This window comes from Adiantum capillus-veneris, chromosome 6 (genome assembly GCF_014529385.1).
Source record: "Adiantum capillus-veneris isolate H3 chromosome 6, ASM1452938v2, whole genome shotgun sequence".
In the NCBI taxonomy this organism is placed as follows: domain Eukaryota; kingdom Viridiplantae; phylum Streptophyta; class Polypodiopsida; order Polypodiales; family Pteridaceae; genus Adiantum; species Adiantum capillus-veneris.
Genome location: NC_140936.1, coordinates 85,711,590 through 85,730,882, shown reverse-complemented (window position 1 = coordinate 85,730,882; position 19,293 = coordinate 85,711,590). Strand labels below are relative to the sequence as shown.

General features: G+C 45.7%; 2 protein-coding genes across 2 annotated transcripts in view; one reads left to right on the top strand and one right to left on the bottom strand.

Annotated features, from left to right (window-relative positions):
- Positions 1-18,051, top strand: part of LOC147455826 (uncharacterized) — a 52,218-nt gene extending 34,167 nt beyond the window's left edge. Inside the window, exons 3-13 of the mRNA XM_086514471.1 lie at positions 14,599-15,101; positions 15,432-15,598; positions 16,335-16,432; positions 16,515-16,559; positions 16,639-16,719; positions 16,800-16,868; positions 16,949-17,005; positions 17,073-17,124; positions 17,220-17,261; positions 17,347-17,450; positions 17,527-18,051. Of these exons, the coding sequence (XP_086370597.1) occupies positions 14,620-15,101; positions 15,432-15,598; positions 16,335-16,432; positions 16,515-16,559; positions 16,639-16,719; positions 16,800-16,868; positions 16,949-17,005; positions 17,073-17,124; positions 17,220-17,261; positions 17,347-17,450; positions 17,527-17,613 (1,284 nt within the window). The 5' untranslated portion in view covers positions 14,599-14,619 and the 3' untranslated portion in view covers positions 17,614-18,051. The remainder of the gene's footprint in view (positions 1-14,598; positions 15,102-15,431; positions 15,599-16,334; positions 16,433-16,514; positions 16,560-16,638; positions 16,720-16,799; positions 16,869-16,948; positions 17,006-17,072; positions 17,125-17,219; positions 17,262-17,346; positions 17,451-17,526) is intronic.
- Positions 13,475-19,293, bottom strand: part of LOC147455824 (uncharacterized) — a 30,320-nt gene continuing 24,501 nt past the window's right edge. The window contains exons 2-3 of the transcript XR_015188418.1: positions 13,860-13,989; positions 13,475-13,685 (exon numbers count right to left, since the gene is read on the bottom strand). The gene's annotated coding sequence lies outside the window, so the exon portion shown is untranslated. The remainder of the gene's footprint in view (positions 13,686-13,859; positions 13,990-19,293) is intronic.

Below are 19,293 nucleotides of genomic sequence, written 5' to 3'. Positions count from 1 at the left end.
ATTACAAGATATGTTCAACACAAGCGACAATGGCTTGTATAGATATGGCGGCATAGGTGAGATCTCGTCGGTGTTCCTAGCTCAAGGGCGAGGTCGGAGAGTGACTGACTAAGTCTTGAGATTTTCCAGACCAAACCACTATGGCTTGCGGAAGCTTGTGATCACACTGTGAATCAGTCCCAAAACAGGAGCATTTTGGGCCCCAAAACCGTAGTGGATTAGTCCTTAAGTAGAACCATTCTTGGCCCCAAAACAGGAGGAAATCAACCCCAAAATAGCACCGTTTTTGGCCCAAAAAACGCAACAAATCAGCCCCAATATATGGTAGAGTTCTCAGCTCACATGGAAGCACCATATTATGTACGACAAAGATGAGATAATTCACATTCCTCGCGAGAGCATTGGGACACGTTGATTGCTGCGTTTTTTTCATTAGATGCGAAGTGAAGAGTAATTAGCCATCATTACAATTACAGTCTAGATCAGCCCCAAGACAACAGTGGATCAGCCCCAAAGGTGAGTATTCACAAGCTATGTGCAACCGGAGGATATTCATCTGATCTAAGTGCTTGGACATGCATGGTCTGCGAACAGACTCACAAAGTGTCAGATCACTGACTGACTTGATTGAATTGAACCCTGGTCATGTTGTAGCTTGTCCCACGGACACATAGGGTTCGATGTGTCACGTGACAGCTACTTCTTGGCATGAGAGCAAGCCGGTGTTTTCAGTTTTCAGCAGAGCAGGCCATCATTTTTTCCATCGCCGGGGTGAGGCAGTGCGAGATTTACTAACGTTACCTATCCCAGATGCGATATGGTACTTTGGCAGTCCATTGAGCCCTCATCTTGGCCATTCCTTCGCCGTCATCGAGTGCTTCACTGCTCTCCATCATCGGCATCGTTGCGATTTGCATTTTCAGCCCTGCTCTACCTGAGCGATTTGCTGCGTTTTTCGTCGCAAACCAAGTTGAGCAAGAGAGCTTCCAATTTGCAAGTCAAGTTGCAGGAGAGCATCTTCCTCAGTGTTTTTGAAACAGTTAGCCTGACATTTTCAACCAGCATTTTAGGGGTATCAGCGAGCGTTTTCAGATCCATGCCTAATACCACACTCTAGTGCTACTTCTTGGCATCAGAGTAAGCTGGCATTTTCAGTTTTCAGCGGAGCAGACCAGCATTTTTCCCATCACCAGTAAGGCAGTGCAAGATTTGCTAACGCTACCTATCCGAGATGCGGTATGGTACTTTTTTTTAACGAGAAAAAGATCCTTCTATTAGTTACTGAAACTGCCCATAGGGCTACAACCACCTCTTCAAGAGAGGGCTACAACAACCATGATGGGAGACTCTCCCAATGAAGAAACCAGCATATGTACAATGGGGCTAAATCAAGAAATGGGGGGAGGGAAAAGCCACACAGGTGGTCGGTAGTGCCATCGGAGTACACCCTGGACCATGGTGTAAAAAGGCCCAGGACGCCAGAGTCGAAGGAAAGCCTCTCTACACTCCCGCATGCGGTCGGAGCTTCCCTATAGTCCCTCAAGCTGTCCTCTGAGAGTATGGATCAGCTCTAGCCAAAAATCGCGAACAGTCTCTGCTGGTGGCACAGGGCGACCCTCAAAGATGCGGAAGCAACGGGCCCGCCAGATGGACCAGAGTGTCAGGCCACTGATGAGCTCCCAACACTCCTCTCTCTCACTGCACCACTCCTGTGGAGTAAGCTTTGTAGCAGGCTGGAGTGTAGGTCGCCCCTCCTGCATCACTATCATCGTGCTGGTGGAAGATAGCTCAAACTGAAGTGCCGGGCCTGTGAGGGTGGACCAAGCCGCTGCTCCCCAAGTGTACTGTCGAGCCGTGGAGAGAGCAGGCATCAGCCAAGAACTTGTAGCTACACCTGCTCGGCCGAAGGACAATCCCAAAGACAGTGACGCTAACTCTCCACAAGATGGTCACAAGCTGCACATGCGGCCGAGAGACCACTATGCACTAGCCAGCTCCCAACTGCTGTAGCTTTGTGTGCGACCAGCTACTGAAACAAGGTGACTCGCCTCGGCTGTCTGGAGTCGCACAACCTCTCCCAGAAGGCTTCCAAGAACTCAGCTGTGAGACCCTCCTCCTGCCAATGAGGTGTTGCGACGGGGCGGGCCTCTCTCTATGCTGCTAGTATATGACGTCCTAGTCGAACAATGTACTGAAAGAACGGGACACCTGGATGGTCTGCAGAAGAGAAAGGATCCCTCCAGAGCCACTCACCAGGATCCCACTGTACTCCTGTCAGTGGACAACACTCCCAAGCCCACAGCCTCCAGTGTCCAGTCTCAAGAGCTGCTGGGTCAGGATCCTGACACAAGTCCTCCCACAGATACCCACTACTTGGATCCTCTGAAAACAACACTCTGCCACCTGTGGGGCCTCTACTGCAACTCGCTGTAGGCGTCCCCCACCTTGAAGCTCGAAGAAAAGGGATGGAATAGTCTCTGAGCAGGCCCTCACTGAGATGAGAATCTGCAGTCGTGTGAAGGCTCCCATCCACCTGGGTGCTACTGGCTCAGCTGGAACTGCCTCTGAGATGTCCTCGCACATGCTCTGCACCCCTCTCATGCCTTGTAGCTGAAAACCCTGCATCTCCTCTGACAAGCCTGTGAACTCTAATAAGTCACCTAGAGAGTACCCTGGACCCGCTACCATGGGACCCCAGGAAACATGAGGCCGAACCAACCAAGTGGCCGTTGCCATGGGACCCTAGGCAACATGAGGCCGAACCAACCAAGTGGCCTCTCTAAGTGCTAACCATGGGGTTCCAGACAAGGTTCTACCGTAGGCGCTCCTCCGTGCAAGTAGGCTGTCTCTGCTCCAGGCCTCGCCGCAAGAGCTCCCAAGAACGAAGCAAACTCACAGCGAAGCGGTCCTCCAGTCTCCTGCTCAAACCAACTTTGCGTATCTCTGTGAAGATCCATCTGGTCGAAGGTTGCCAGGAGGCCCTCCATCTGGTCGACCAGGGGCCTCCTGCCTGAGGCACCCTAGCACGAAGCCGCTGTAGCAAGAACTCCTTCCAGGGCTCCTCACCTGGAAGAAGTCCTTTGACGATGAACTTCCCAAGAAGGGATCTGCTCTGTTGTGCTGGGTCAATGATCCCAAGCCCTCCCTGTGAACAAGGAAGAGTGATGACCTTCCAAGCCACTTTGGCTCGGGCTATCTGAGTGTCACGTCCTGACCAAAGGAAGTTCCTGATCAGCCTCTCTACTTGGCTGATACAAGAACTCAAGAAGATCCAGCAAGAAGTGATGTACCACATAGTCGCCAACAACACCTGGTTGGCCACTACTACTCTACCAGCCAAAGAAAGTCGTGCTGAGCTCCAATGTAACAACTTCCTCCCGATAGACAGGAGAAGGGGAGCAATCTGCTGCTCGGGAGACAAGTCCAAACCAACCTGACAGCCCAAGTACCGAACTGCAGTCCCTGGGGGAATCCACGTAAAACCCTCTCCTGGCATCCAATCAGGCACAGGAGCACTACCAACCGAGAAAGCCACTGTCTTTCTCCATTTGATCAGTACGCCCGATGCACAAAAGAAGGTCTCCAGAGCCTGCTCACACCTGTGAAGGTTGGCCTCCTGGCCATCTAAGTACAAGGCTGAGTCGTCAGCAAACTCAGCGTCCAGTGGCTCATCTCCCCGAATAGGGAGTGCTAAGCCCCGTAGACCAACCTGCTGCGACACCAAAAACTTGCTCATCGCCTCCGCATAGAACAGAAAAAGGAAGGGGGCAAGAGGACAGCGCTACTTACTGAACGTGTGAGCATGAAGCGATCACCTCTACATCTTGCCAAAAGTACCTGACTGTGAGCCTGTCTGTACAAAGCTGACACCCCTCTGATCCAAGCATCTGAGAAGCCCATCCTGCGTAGAGTGCCCTCTAGAAAGTCGGAGTCAACTCTGTCGTATGCCTTCTCAAAATCGAGAAGAAGAATCACTAGGTCCTCACTACGGAGCCGTGCTAGGGCAGAAGCCTCCCAAAAAGTAAAGATGTTGTCAAGGATACTGTGTTCCTTGACAAAACCTATCTGAGTCCCATGTATAAGGCTCTCTAGAAGTGGCTGAATCCTCGAACTCAGAGCCTTGGCAAGAATTTTGTAGGCTGAGTTGAGGATGGTGATGGGACGCCACTGTCCAATCTCATCCAAGGAGCCACCCTCCTTGGGAATGAGGTAGATCAGGCCCTCACTCATGCTGTCAGGCATCACTCCTGTGTGCAAAATGTACTGGAAAGCACTACAGAGATCTGGGCGAAGCAGGTCCCAGTACTCCAAGAAAAAACTGGGAGTCAGCCCATCCTCACCTGGACAGTTACCACGGAGGAAGGCCCTAAGAGCCGTGTGCAGCTCCTCAAGATAAAGTGGCAGCTCAAGCCTCTGACGCATCTCCTCAGTCACAAGACAAGACATCTGTGCCCAAACCTACTCCCTGCATGCATCTTGACGCTCTGACAGTAACTCACGATAAAAGTCAGTAGCAAATGCACGCATATCCTCGGGCTCAGAAGCAACTGACCCGTCGGGCCTCCTCAACTGACTGACCTTGGCATGCGAATGCCTAGGTCCCACTGCCTCAAAGAAAGCACCAGTCACTCTGTCGCCCACCTGGGTCCACTGAGATGCTTGTCGGTGGAAAGCAAACTCATGTCGCCTCTCCTCTGTGCTAACAAGCTCCTGTCGAGCCTGCTGTAGCTGCTCTTCCAACCAAGGACTGCCTGGATGTTGCTCCTGCATCCTTTGTAACGAAGCAATGCCCCGTCTGAGACGTTGCTCCTCCTCTCTCGCTGCAGCTCGGTGAGCCAGAGACTCCTGGGGAAAGAAACGGCTAATCTGAGCTAGGCCTGAGGCCACTCTGTCAGCAGGAGAATCCTGCTTGTCCAAGCTCTCTGTCTAGAGAGCCTCTACCCGCTCTCTGAGTGCTGAGTCCAACAAGACCCTCTCTGGGATGCGAAGCATCGTGCTCCCACTCCTCTGTCTGTCTGCCATTGTGAGGATCACTGGTGCATGGCCCGAGAAGGAAGTCCTTGCCAGAATGCCCACTGTCCCTCCCAAGTCACTGAAATGCTCACTAGTGTAGAAGCGATCTATCCGCGATAGATTCACTCCTCCCACTCTACGGTCCGAACGAGAGAAGGCAAGGCTGTCTGGGGGCCTCACAAAACCAGAGTGTTGCCAAACATCCGAGACCCTCAGTCATATAAAACCTCTCCCAAGCTGCCGGCTCAACTCCATGCACAGTAGCATGGCTACCACCAATCCTCTCAGAAGGGTCTTCCAACATGTTGAAGTCCCCTCCTATGCACCAGTGTTCTGCCTGCGGCAGAGACTCAACTATCTGTGACGAAAACTCTGCTCGAGCACTCGCCACATTGGACGCATAGATGTTCAGGAAGCCCACTAGGCAACCCTGAACCTGCATAGTAATCCACTGAGCCCTGCCTAGCACAATAATCCCTCTGCCCACAATGGCCTGCTGCAAAGAGTCCGCAATAGTCATACATACCCCACCCTGGATGCCTCGAGGTCCAAAAGCACCTGACCAAAAAGTATCATATCGTCCACGCAAGAGCTGACCACAACGTCTAATGCGGCTCTCACACATTTGGTGCTCCTGAAGCATAAGGAGATCAATCTCTCATCCCACAAGGTAGCGTTGAAGCTCCTGACGCAATCGGCCCCGCTGACGCTGAAACTGTGGCCCACCTAGTCCCTGCACGTTCCATGAGACGATCCTCATGGGGATCGAGAGAGAACAGATGCTGCCGCAGCAGCTAGACGGGCTATCTTCGAGGCTGGCTTGGATGGGGAGTAATCCGCATCTAAGCGTCCTCTAGATAGGCGTGACTGCAACGAGTGCCTGGCCCAAGCCCAAGCAAAGCGAGCCGTACAGAAAGCAACCTCCTCTGTCCAGGAGTCCTCATGAATGTATACATAGCATGGCAAGCACTGTGTATCGGCAAAGAAGTAAACCACAATGTGTCTACATCTTGCTGAATCTCGAGGTGTCACCGCAAACTTGGCCAATGGCCACAAAGTTTGAAGCATGTCTGTAACTCCTAGTCCTCCCATGTGGTGAGAGAACTCTAGGACCTATGTGTACAACCATCCCAACACTGAGTCGAGAGTCCGCTCAGTCTGGTCCCTGCCGCAAAGGGGAAAGGAGAAGCCAACTGCTGAGTCCAAGGCCTCTGTTCCCCTAGCTGCAAGGAACGGAACATGGACCCTGAAGCAAGCTGCCTCATGGTCTGCTGAGGGGTCGTCGAGAAAACGAGTGAAGTCGTAGTCGAAGAAGTCCCATCGGCGCCGAATGTCAATGCTCGTCACATCACGAGGGATAGCTGCAAGGGGAGACGTCTGTACCTGTAGAGGGAGCCGCAAGAAAGGTTGTCCCTCTCTCGCCAAGCGACTCGTGGCAAAGGTGTTGCCAAGAGATCTCCTAGCAGCCGGAGAAGGCCCTGTGCCTTGGGTCGACTGTGGAACTGAGACGGGAGGGGGGGGAGAAAGAGCAGGGGGGAGCGGTGGAGAAGAGGGGCGGGGGGGAGCGGCAGAGGTAGAGGGGTGGGGGGAAGAGGCGGCGGGAGCAGGAGGCGGGGGAGAAATGATGAGGAGAGGGGGGAACTCTGAGGGGGGATGGGCTGTCGAGGGTGAAGCTGGGGTGGGGGCTAGAGCAGGGACCTCATCGTGCTCAAGAGGACCAAACCGGTTCCCCGTGGGAACCCACTGCTACTGAGTAGACGCCTGAGGACCACTCTGAGTACCAAGCTGTCGTTGTGGGCCCTGTCGTCGTCGGCCACAGACCTGCTGCCATCCCTCCTCCGCTGGAGCCCCAGGCTCAGAGGGTGGCTCTGCATGTGTGCACTGTGTCTCTGTCTGTGTTTGCTGGCCAGCCCTTGCAGGCTGGGGCTGAGGCAGTGGTGTAGGTCGAGGCCTCCTCCGTGGACAGGCCTTCGCTAGATGGCCCATCTGTCGACAAATGAAGGACTGGTTCGAGAGGCCCGAATACTCCACTCTCTGTCTAAACCAACCCCCACTCACCCGAGGCAAAAGAATAACCTTCGGGAGCGTGTGAGTATCTCTGACCAAAACGCGAACTGAGGGAATGCTAGCCGCCTTGGCAGCTATTGAGGCTGTCGTGGGAGGTGTCTCTAGGACAGTCCCAATGGCTGAGCCGATCCTGGATAAAAGTGGTAAGTACTCCCTCCGCAAACCTGGAAAGCAGACAGAGATGGGGATGTCTGCCTCCTCTACTAGAACATCCGAAGTAGGGTCGAAACCATGTCTCCACTGTCGAAAGTGGGCTCCTGCTACTCGGATGGTCAATGGACTCATGGCGATGACCTTGGACGCCATCTCGGAGGTCTCAAACTCGATCTAATAGTAACCTCGTCCGAGTATCTGTACGTCCAAGATCTTGCCTACCTCTGCGAGAAGGCGGGCGTGGAGAAGGTTCCACACCTCTCCTCTGCTAGGTCGAGTGCCGAGAATCTTGCAGATGACAGAAGTCGCCTGCAAGCGCTCTACCTCTGCGGCTAGGCTCGCTTGCTCTGTCGGTGAAAGAGCAAGTCGAATGGTGGGCTCGCGGGGTCGGGCGAGGGAGCTTTGGACGAGTCCCTCTGTGGCGGAGCTAGAGCCTCCATCTGTGTCTACTGCTGTGGCGAAGAAGCGGACGGAGAAGAGACTCTGCAATCAAGCGCGCCGAGCACAGTCCAAAGAAACTATGCTGCCAGAGGCAGTTTGCAGGAGTCTTCGGGAAAGAAGAGGAAAAAGGGGGGGGGGGGGGGGGGGGGGGAGGGGGGGCGGCGCAAGAGGGGGGCAGTGGGCAGGTACGTGCAGCAGGGTGGGTGGGCGGGCTCGGTTGCCACGCGCAAGGACAGGCGGGGGCTATGGGGGCAGCGCGAGGGCAGCGAGGGGGGAGGGGGGGGTTTTAAGCAGTAGCGAGCAGTGCGTAAGATGCGGTTTGGTACTTTGGCACGCCATCATCGAGTTCTCCAATGCTCTCCATCATCGGCATCGATGCAATTTGCGTTTTCAACCCTGATCTACGTGAGAGATTGCATGGTTTTTCGTCGCAAATATGTGTTTTTGCAGCCAGATCTCATTCCTTCATTCCTCTCACATCGGGAGCACAACTCAGCCCCAAATCTACCCTTGATGGCCATTCGCAATCCCACATCGAGAAGGATTCAAGGTGCATCAAATCAGCCAGTCATCGTTCGAGTCAGTAGAGTCTGCACTTGAGGTATTGCATTCCTTCAACATAATTTGAAGCTCATGATTGTCTTTAAACATGCGTTGGTCTAGAATGTTCTCTCTTGGAGCATGTTCATTGGAAGATATGCCCAATATGGTTGTGGCAAGGAGATGACTGACTTTTACACACCTACAAGTGGTTGATATGTATGCTAAAGTGTTATATGGGCTTGTCGTCTAGAAGTTCATCTCTTAGAATGCATTGATTGCAGAATATGCCAAACATGGCTGTGAGAATGGCTCGCATGGAATCGGCGGCATAGGTGAGCAAGAGAGCTTCCATTTTCAAGTCAAGTTGCAGAGGCAGTTGCAGGAGAGCATCTTTCTCAGTGTTTTTGAAACAACCAGCCTGGCATTTCAGCTAGCAAGATCAGCCAGCGTTTTTAGGGATATCAGCCAACGTTTTTAGTTCCATGCATAATACCATTCTCTAGTGCTACTTCTAGGCATCAGAGCAAGCCAACGTTTTCAGTTTTCAGCAGAGCAAGCCAGCATTTTTCCCATCGCCGGTGAGGCAGTGCGAGATTTGCTAACGCTACCTATCCCAGATGGGTCCGGTACTTTGGCAACCCATTGAGCCCTCATCTTGGCCATTCCTTCGCCGTCATCGAGAGCTCCACTACTCTCCATCATCGGCATCGTTGCCATTTGCGTTTTCAGCCGTGCTCTACGCGAGAGATTTGGTGCGTTTTTCATCGCAAATCTGCGTTTTTGCATCCACATCTCAATTCTTCATTCCTCTCACATCAAAAGCGCAAATCAGCCCTAGATCTACACTCTCAGGCCATTCGCAATCCCACATCGAGAGATTAAAGGTGCATCAAATCAGCCGGTCATCATTTGAGTCAGTAGAGTCTGCACTTGAGGTGTTGCATTCCTTCAACATAATTTGAAGCTCATGATTTCTTCAGCAGATACCCGTCGCCCAGACAATCCCAGCCCTAGCGTTTTTCCTCCAAGAAGATTTGCAGCCCTGGCGTTTTTAGAGAGCTCTAGCGTTTTCCAGATCTGCAGTCTTAGCGTTTTCAGCATGTCAGAATCTCCCTCAACCATGGCGATTTTCAGTAGGTAAAGATCATCAGTTTTCAGCCCTAAGAACCATCAGATTTTAGCAGATAAGCACCGACAGTTTTCATACATAAAGACCAGCAAGGGCAGCGTTTTCTCTTGCGTTTTCAGCCGCAGCAGATTTCAGCCCATTAGCGTTTTTGGATAGCAGATAAAGAGTAGCAGATTTCAGCCCTTAGATCGGTCTTGCCATCCCCGTCGTCGTCATCGATCTAGCCTAGACTTGCATCAATCACATGCATTCAGTTTCTACCAGCTTGTGCAATCAATAGAAGACCACTCTCGCCGACGAGAGTGCGGCCTTCGGAGGAGGGTTTTACAACGTCTCTGGTGTCGTATTCCTCTTCTCTCTCTATTTCTCAGTCTCATACACTTGCACGCAGAGTGTCCATTCACTTTGTTATGATCATGGCAATCTCTCATTAAGAAAGGAAGGCTCTACCTTCCATAAGAAGAAAAAGGAACCTTGAGCATAGTTCGGAGCACTCATTTTGAGCAAAGTTCAAACATTCATTCCGTTGCACCTCACAGCCGATGAGGCAATGCGAGATTTGCTAACACTACCTATCCCAGATTCTGTCTAGTACTTGGGCAGACCATTGAGCCCTCACCTTGGCCATTCCTTCGCCATCATCGAGAGCTCCACTCTTGCCCATCATCGGCATCGTTGCGATCTGCGTTTTTGCAGCCAGATCTCAGTTCTTCATTCCTCTCACATCAAAAGCGCAAATCAGTCCCAGATCTACCCTCGGAGGCCATTCGCAATCCCACATCGAGAGAGATTCAAGGTGCATCAGCTGGTCATCATTCGAGTCAGTAGAGTCTGCACTTGAGGTGTTGCATTCCTTCAACATAATTTGAAGCTCATGATTTCTTCAGCAGATACCCGTGGCTCAGACAATCCCAGCCCTAGCGTTTTTCCTCCAAGAAGATTTGCAGCCTTGGCGTTTTTGGAGAGCTCTTGTGTTTTCCAGATCTGCAGTCTTAGCATTTTTAGCATGTCATAATCGCCCTCAACCATGGCGATTTTCAGCGGGCAAAGATCATCAGTTTTCAGCCCTAAGAACCATCAGATTTTAGCAGATAACCACCAACAGTTTTCAGCCGTAAAGACCAGCAAGGGCAGCGTTATCTCCTGCGTTTTCAGCCGCAACAGATTTCAGCCCATTAGCGTTTTTGGACAGCAGATAAAGAGTAGCAGATTTCAACCCTTAGATCAGTCTCGCCATCGATCTAGCCTAGACTTGCATCAGTCACATGCATTCAATTTGTACCAGTTTGTGCAATCAATAGAAGGACCACTCTCGCCGACGAGAGTGGGGCCTTCGGAGGAGGGTTTTACAACGTCTCTGGTGTCGTATTCCTCTTCTCTCTCTATCTCTCAGTCTCATACACTTGCAAGCACAGTGTCCATTCACTTTGTTATGATCATGGCACTCTCTCATTAAGAACGGAAGGCTCTACCTTCCATAAGAAGAAAAAAGGAACCTTGAGCACAGTTCGGAGCACTCATCTTGAGCAAAGTTCAAACATTCATTCCGTTGCATCTTATAGCCAGTGAGGCAATGCGAGATTTACTAACGCTACCTATCCCAGATGCGGTCCGGTACTTGGGCAGACCATTGAGTCCTCACCTTGGCCATTCCTTCGTTGTCATCGAGAGCTCCACTCCTGCCCATCATCGGCATCGTTGCGCTGCGTTTTCTGCCGTGCTCTACGTGAGAGATTTGGTACGTTTTTCGTCGCAAATCTGCGTTTTTGCAGCCAGATCTCAGTTCTTCATTCCTCTCACATCAAAAGCGCAAATCAGTCCTAGATCTACCCTCGGAGGCCATTCGCAATCCCACATCGAGAGAGATTCAAGGTGCATCAAATCAGCTTGTCATCATTTGAGTAAGTAGAGTTTGCACTTGAGATGTTGCATTCCTTCAACATAATTTGAAGCTCATGATTTCTTCAGCAGATATCCGTCGCCCAGACAATGCCAGCCCTAGCGTTTTTCCTCCAAGAAGATTTGCAGCCCTGGCGTTTTTGGACAGCTCAAGCGTTTTCCAAATCTGCAGTCTTAGCGTTTCAGCATGTCAGAATCGCCCTCAACCATGGCGATTTTCAGCAGGTAAAGATCATCAGCTTTCAGCCCTAAGAACCATCAGATTTTAGCAGATAAGCACTGACAGTTTTCAGCCATAAAGACCAGCAAGGGCAGCGTTTTCTCCTGCGTTTTCAGCCGCAACAAATTTCAGCCCATTAGCGTTTTTGGATAGCAGATAAAGAGTAGCAGATTTCAGTCCTTAGATCGGTCTCGCCATCCCTGTCGTCGTCGTCGATCTAGCCTAGACTTGCATCAGTCACATGCATTCAGTTTGTACCAGTTTGTGCAATCAATAGAAGACCACTCTCGCCGAAGACAGTGGGGCCTTCGGAGGAGGGTTTTACGTCGTCTCTGGTGTGGTATTTCTCTTTTCTCTCTATCTCTCAGTCTCATAAACTTGCACGCACAGTGTCCATTCACTTTGTTATGATCATGGCACTCTCTCATTAAGAACGGAAGGCTCTACCTTCCATAAGAAGAAAAAGGAACCTTGAGCACAGTTCGGAGAACTCATCTTGAGCAAAGTTCAAACATTCATTCCGCTGCACCTTACAGCCGGTGAGGCAATGCGAGATTTGCTAACGCTACCTATCCCAGATGCGGTTCGGTACTTGGGCAGACCATTGAGCCCTCACCTTGGCCATTCCTTCGCCGTCATCGAGAGCTCCACTGCTGCCCATCGGCATTGTTGCGATGTGTGTTTTCAGCCCTGCTCTACATGAGAGATTTGGTGCGTTTTTCGTGAAAATCTGTATTTTCGTAGCCAAAACTCAGTTCTTCATTACTCTCACATCGGGAGCGCAAATCAGCCCAAGATGTACCCTCGATGGCCATCCGCAATCCCACATCAAGAAGGATCCAAGGTGCATCAAATCAGCCAGTCATTATTCGAGTCAGTAGAGTCTGCACTTGAGGTATTGTATTGTGTGTACATTCCATTTACGCAATCTAAAGCAAATACCACATCGGCAACGGTGTGGGAGCCCTTGAGAGGGCTGGTTGGGACCCCATTGGGTGCCACTCTTCTCTTCTCTCTTTCTCTCTCCCTCTACCCATTTCTATCGCATTCTTTCAACCCCTCTCTTCTAAGGAAAGTAAAAGGAACCATCATGTAAGCAAAAAGGGATCACTAACGCAAGGAAAGAAGTAGAAGGATTTTTTAGAAGTGTAAAACTATATCTTCACCATTTCAATTTCGCTGCACCTGATGTTTTGGCCCTAAAATACGCATAACATGGCTCTGGAAAAGAAGTTCAGGGCTTTTCTTAACACCAGCAAATGGTCATTATGTATGCAGAATGTGGTGTTTATGAAAGCACACGAAATTCTTGATGGGATTCTTATCCAAACAAGTTGTCTCGTAGAATATGTTGATTGTATGATATGCCCTGCATGGATGTGGCAATGGCTCACATGGAGGAGGAAACACAAGTGAGACCTTGGATCTATTAGTAGTGATGATTCATGCCAATATAAATCAAACATGGAATTACATGGCAGTCATCACGTTAAACCATGTATATATTTGCAACCATTGTTAGGCACATTTTCATGAAAATGTTATCCACAAGACTACATCTAGAGCTTTGAATTTACAAAAAATAGGCCACTTTATTCCTGGACCTACCCATGTTGAGAATATCTTGTACCCTAGATTCTGAGATGTCACTAACTACAACGAAATCAATTATGCCTAGGTTTTGAAACGGTCGAGACTTTGTCTTAGCTCTGACTTACGTAATCCATTTGCAAAATGTCAAGCTTAAACTACTCTAAGTTGAGATCCCAATATCTAAGAAAACTAGCAAGCCATGCTTAGATGTTGTTGATGAGCCATCAAATTATACTACAAAGCCCTTGATGCTAACAATATGTTAAAGCCACAAATATTAGAAAATTCTCGTCCAATCAAAGATACACACTTATGCTTATTCTGATGTATACCATTATGCATTTTTTATTGCATGAAGACTAATTTCATGACCACATGTGAACATAGCTGGGACTAGAAGTGGGCATTACCTGGAGAATGCGTCGTTGCAAAATAATCCATGCACGTAAGCTGCAAACTTTGCACAACACCTGTATGAAGCGTACGTCTTCTCTGCCACTCTTTCTGTTGTCACAATGGCTTCTCTCTCTCTCTAGTCTTTGATAGAAGAGCCAACTAGCTCTCTTCGCAAAGTTGTAAGCAAGGAGCACTGTTAAGCCTCTTTATGGGTGACGTTGTCGGAGCAACCTTGGAATGCAGAAGATGCAAGCTACATCACTCGAGAGCTCATTGTTTTCAATGAAGGAACAGTCACGGCGCCGTGGCTGTTCCTTTCATTAAAATTTTTTTTTTAAAGCACTTTCAATGATGTTTAAGAATAAAACTTACCCAGAATTGGACGGCCAAAATACTCACGTTTACCTTAGTTTGAAAAGAAGTGAACGTGGGCATTCATGTCCACTAAATCATGCAAAGTTTGGAAGTGCCTCTTGCATCCGACGTAGCTTCTTAGTGGCGCCTCTGCATCCGTAGCTTCTGAGTGGTGCCTCATCTGCAAGAAGCACTTGAAGTGGGCTTGAAAGTGCATTGCAAGTGAGAAGTAAGTCTCTCTCTCTCTCTCTCTCTCTCTCTCTCTCTCTCTCTCTCTCTCTCTCTCTCTCTCTCACACACACACACACACACACACACACACACACACACACACACACACATTCCGCTTGAAGTTGCACAACTTATAAGTGGTAACTCTCTCTCTCTCTCTCTCTCTCTCTCTCTCTCTCTCTCTCACAAATGGCAATGCACATAATACAGTCATTACCATTTAGGAGAGAATTTCTCTTCTTTCTTTTGTATTTATGAGTGTTACAGAAATGATGCATATTTTTTAGCTATGTATTCAAAATTGTTTGTTAATGCTTATTGGGGTGAAATAACATGAGAGATGTTTATAGTTTGCTATCAGTTATTTATTAATTACATTGGTCTCTCTTTGTGTTCTCCGCAAATACAAATGGCATACATAGGGGATTTTAGAATTTAGAATCATTACTAGGTATAATGAACGGGGCAATGGTATTGTATTGGTTTTTAACGAGTGTTATTTGATCTATTATTATATGGTTCTTATCATTGGCTTTTAATTCATGTGTTTTTTGAATAGGTTATCTTTATTTAAGTCAACATGGAAGACGAGCCATTGGCGAGCATTTATAAATGGGATGCTCATCAAGTCTCATGTTTCATTAAAGGATTTTTGGGTCAAGATCGGTACACACGCAGCATACGCAGAAACAATGTCAATGAAAGAAGTCTTTTGTACATGTCTGTTGCTTCATGGGAAGCTCTAGGAGTTGACATAAGTGGACACAGGTTTGCGTTGCATAGCTGGGCTCAAAGTAAAGTTGCAGAGAGAGATCAAACTTCATTGCTTAGAGAGAATCAAGTTCCAAATGATCAAAAGGCACTCACCACAATTCAATCATCCTCAATGTCACATGAGGAGGAGAAAGAAGAAAATCATTGTTCAAGTGACACCACCCTTCAGTCTATGTCACGATCCAAGACTCCAATCTTTCCAATGACCGCAAAGGAGAAAATCTTTCTTCGCGACAATTTCTCTTTGGAGCATCGTGCATATAATAGAAACTTGGAGCGAATTCGCAGGTGGGTTGAGCAAGGACTTGGTTTGTTTTCACCTAAAAAGTTCATGTATGTAGCCTTTCCTAAGGACAAGAAAATGAGAGAGGCAGTTGATAAGTTCATCCATCAAAAAAGAAAGACATTGTCTCCTTTGCGTAACAAGAAAGAACTAGAAGACAGTGACTACATGACAGAGCGACAAATTTTTCTCAAACTAAATAAGCTCAAAGCAAGGCCAATTTTTCCAAACACTAGTAAAGGCAATCATATGTCAAAGGAGGAGCTTCACCGGGAGATATCGAGAGAAATCACTTAAGGTGACAAATTGGATGCAATAATGGTCGATTTGGATAGCGAAGATGCAAGGCAAGGAAATGATAGCGAAGCCTTGCATACACCAACCGTGCATGATGTTTGCTATGTTCCAGCAAGTGTACTACAAGAGAAGGTGACTATCATGGGATCATCCAAGATCATATCAGAGGAGAATATCCAATGTAGATGTGGATTGTTTCTTCAAGGTATCCCACAACAGTTTTGCTTTATTCCATTTCTTGATGCAAACACGAAGCAAGTTGGCATAGGAGTAGTTCTTTCAAAGCTAAGTGGTGGAAATAAGTATGACCAATGGAGGGTTCAGATTGAATCAATCAATCATGATGCCATTGAACTTTATATTCCCGGAAGCCTCGTACAAGTATCATCATTGAAAATTGTGAGTAATGATTGAGTTTATGTTGTGTCATTTGATATGGTTATTTTTGGATTGATTAGTAACTCACCTTGGTATATTTGAATCTAGAGACAAGTGATAGAAGTTCCAGTTGTGTATCTAAGTAATGAGAATAAAACAACTTCCGAAGAGTTGGTAAGAATGTTTACTTTTTAATTTTTTGCTTAATTTTTTGTGACATTTTAACTCTTTAAGGACAACCTTGCAAGGATACAAGTCTTTCCTCATTTTTACAAGAAATGTCTAGTGTCAATTCAACTATAGAAGGAAAGAAAGATATTTGTGAAGTTCAATTGGAGGTTGGTCAATTACATAACATTTAAATATCTTCTTAGAGGAGTTTCTTATGTATTAATTTTATGCTCTCAAGGAAAATTGCACTCCAAATAGGGCCTTCACTTACTTGGAACCAACAAATTTGTCTCTTGAATATGATTTGGGACATTCAAGACAAGTATTTGTAGAGTGTGTTCTTGAACTTATCTGCATGAATACTAGAGTAATTTATCTACATGTTTTCATAGGTGACAAATATTTTGCATGGATCATCCTCACACATGACATGAAATCGACCTCCTCTTTCACAAAAGATGATACTTGGTACACAAAGATGCTTGATCGGGTTTGTATAACTAGCATGTGGCCACTAAGATGTTCTTTACTCGTACCGAGTTTTGTTTTCAATAAAAGTTTTTTCTTCAAAGGTGAATGGCCAAGGCACTTGGACTCCAAACAAGCAAGTCAAAGTGGTACTTTAAAGTTATTGGAAATTCAAATACATCACGTTGTAGTATATTTTACTTACACAAACTAAGTATACTTTAGCAGATCGATGTTGTGGCAAGTAGCTCACCTTTGAGTGGAGGATTTTGCATTGATTTGGAAAACACCGCCGATGAAAACAAAAGAGTAACACTTCTTAAACCATTTTGAGTAAGCAAACCCATTTGCCTTTCTAAGTTTGAAAGTTTATTTATTTTTTGTTGTAGCATACATGGAAAATGTTTGACTTGACCAAGCCCTCTGAAGATCATTCTATATCTATCATACAAGATTTTGTGAGACCAACTTTGGTATATTTTCTGAGTATTATGGTATTTATAAATGTTCTAGTTATTTGATGGAAGTTTATGTGCAGGTTGCAAAGCATCCCTTGGAAAATGATGAGGAGAGTGATACAGAGCCATTTGAAATGGTACATTTATCACACTTCAAGTATTTAAATGTCTATACCTTTGTTTCAACTCGAGTATGTCTTTCAGGATGATGATAACCCCATCAACAATGCACAATATAAGAAGCAAAAAGTTGCTTGTGAGTAAACTATTGGTGAGTGTCACAAAATCATTGACATGATGCTATAGTTGTGTGGTAGTTTATTGAAGTTTTTGCTTTGGTCCTATTACAAGGGAAAAAACAAAACAAAGAAGAGCTTTCCCTTGAAAAAGAAAGTATGTTTATATCACTAACTCTTTAATAAATATATGTATTCAACTTTACATCTTATATATTAACATGTTTTAATAGGTTCTTAAGGATGTTTCCAACAAGCAACCATTAGTACAACTACTGTCAAGACAAATGGAACTTCAAAGAGGGAGAGACAAGTCCCTGCAAGATACAAAGAGGACTCTTCTAAAGTATATTACTATTGACTTGTTTATATTTATTTCCTTGAGCTCATTAACAAACTTATGTGACTTATTGATTTTGTAGATTCCAATTGCTCGAAAGATGAACATATATCTTTCTCGTCAAGGAATCAAAACACTAACTCATATATGTGAATTCATGTATACCTAGCCTTGGACCTTTTGTAAATGTCAAAGCAAGTATACTTTAAGTTTTTTTTGAGCTAAATATGTACTTGATATGTGGTTGATTGCTGATTTTAATAGATCAATAGCATAAAGCAATCAACGAAGGAAGCCATTGCTTTGAAGCTTATGGGAGAGGACAATGTAGACTTGATGTACAAACGACTTGATGACTTTTAGAAAGAAATTCAAGAGAAAACTCCTAAGGGATCATTTGACTTTAAGAAATCGCGCGAAGGACTTGAGACATTGGATGTTTTGGTGAGTTGGGAATTCCAATGCAAGAAAGTGAAGCTTGCTAAGGAAAAAGGAGAAGACATTGGTCAAAACGAAGTTGAAATACTTTAGATTTAGCTTCGCTAGCAAACTCTTATTGGGATGATACTTACAATTTTGGGATGTTACTCTCTTTTTTTAGTTTTTGTTATTTAAATATGTATACAAGTATGTTCCTTGTAGTACACAAGCCGCTTTTTGTGAGACATGTCTCAAGCAGATTTTTTGATTGTTTATAGTTTTACCACTTGATCTCATATTTTATGAAGATGAATCAAATATAACTAATTTATCATAAATGCGGGCAAAAAACATGTCATATGTACATGTGATAGAAGTATTGTGCAACACCATTTATGCTCTTGATCTTTTCAAAGCTCTTTTTTGCTCAATGTAGAAGACTAAGCATTATGTATACAAAGTTTATAACTTGAACTATCCCATAGTATATGCATGTATCAATCATAATATCCAAATTTTGGATCATATTTAATATGATATATCGAGGTAGCAACATATTTTCTTTGAAACAAACTAAGAGAATATTTTTATTGTATCTAATAGAATCTTTTCATCATGAAATTTTTCTATCTGGAGCAAGAATTCACTAGTGAATATTTTCATAGAAGATTCCTCCTTTTTCATCGTGGTAAAAAGTATCAATAGGAAAAAAACAGTATTGACATACTCACGGTGCCGTGACTGATTATATCCCAATTCTAATGAAAAAGACAAAATTGTCATCGAAAAAAAGAGTTTTAATACCACTTTTTATAGAATAAAAAACTGTTTTGAGTAGCAAATAATTTAGCGTGCGTCAAATCTTGGGCACCGAGTGCAAACATAGTAAGAAATATTATAGGTATGAAAAATTTACATTATAATTAGAGAAACGTTATGCTAAAGAGTGAATAATAAACATGGAAAATATATTTTGGATACGAAAAAATAAAGGCATAAAAAATATGCATGTAAAAAGCAACTATTAATATCTATAGCATGAAATAAGCTAAGTGGAAAAAATCTTCATAAAGAAATGAGTCATTTTTAATAGGCACAAGCATAAGAATGCTAACAGGTATGAAAGATTCATATTATAATTAGAGGCTAGATAGTAAATAATCCTCATGGGAAAATTCTTTTGAATCAAATATTCTATGCAGGTATAAAAAATTAGAGGCTAAATAATGAATAATCCTCATGGGAAAAAATTATGGGTGCAAATATTCTATGGTATTAAAAATGTATATGCAAAACATTAGAGGGTATTAAATTTTATAGCATGAAACATTGTTAGGCATGAAAAATTATCATTGTCAAAAATAGAGCGGAAATGATTTCCATGAGAAAGTTAGTTCTAGTCTAATAAATAGATAGAAAATAATATATG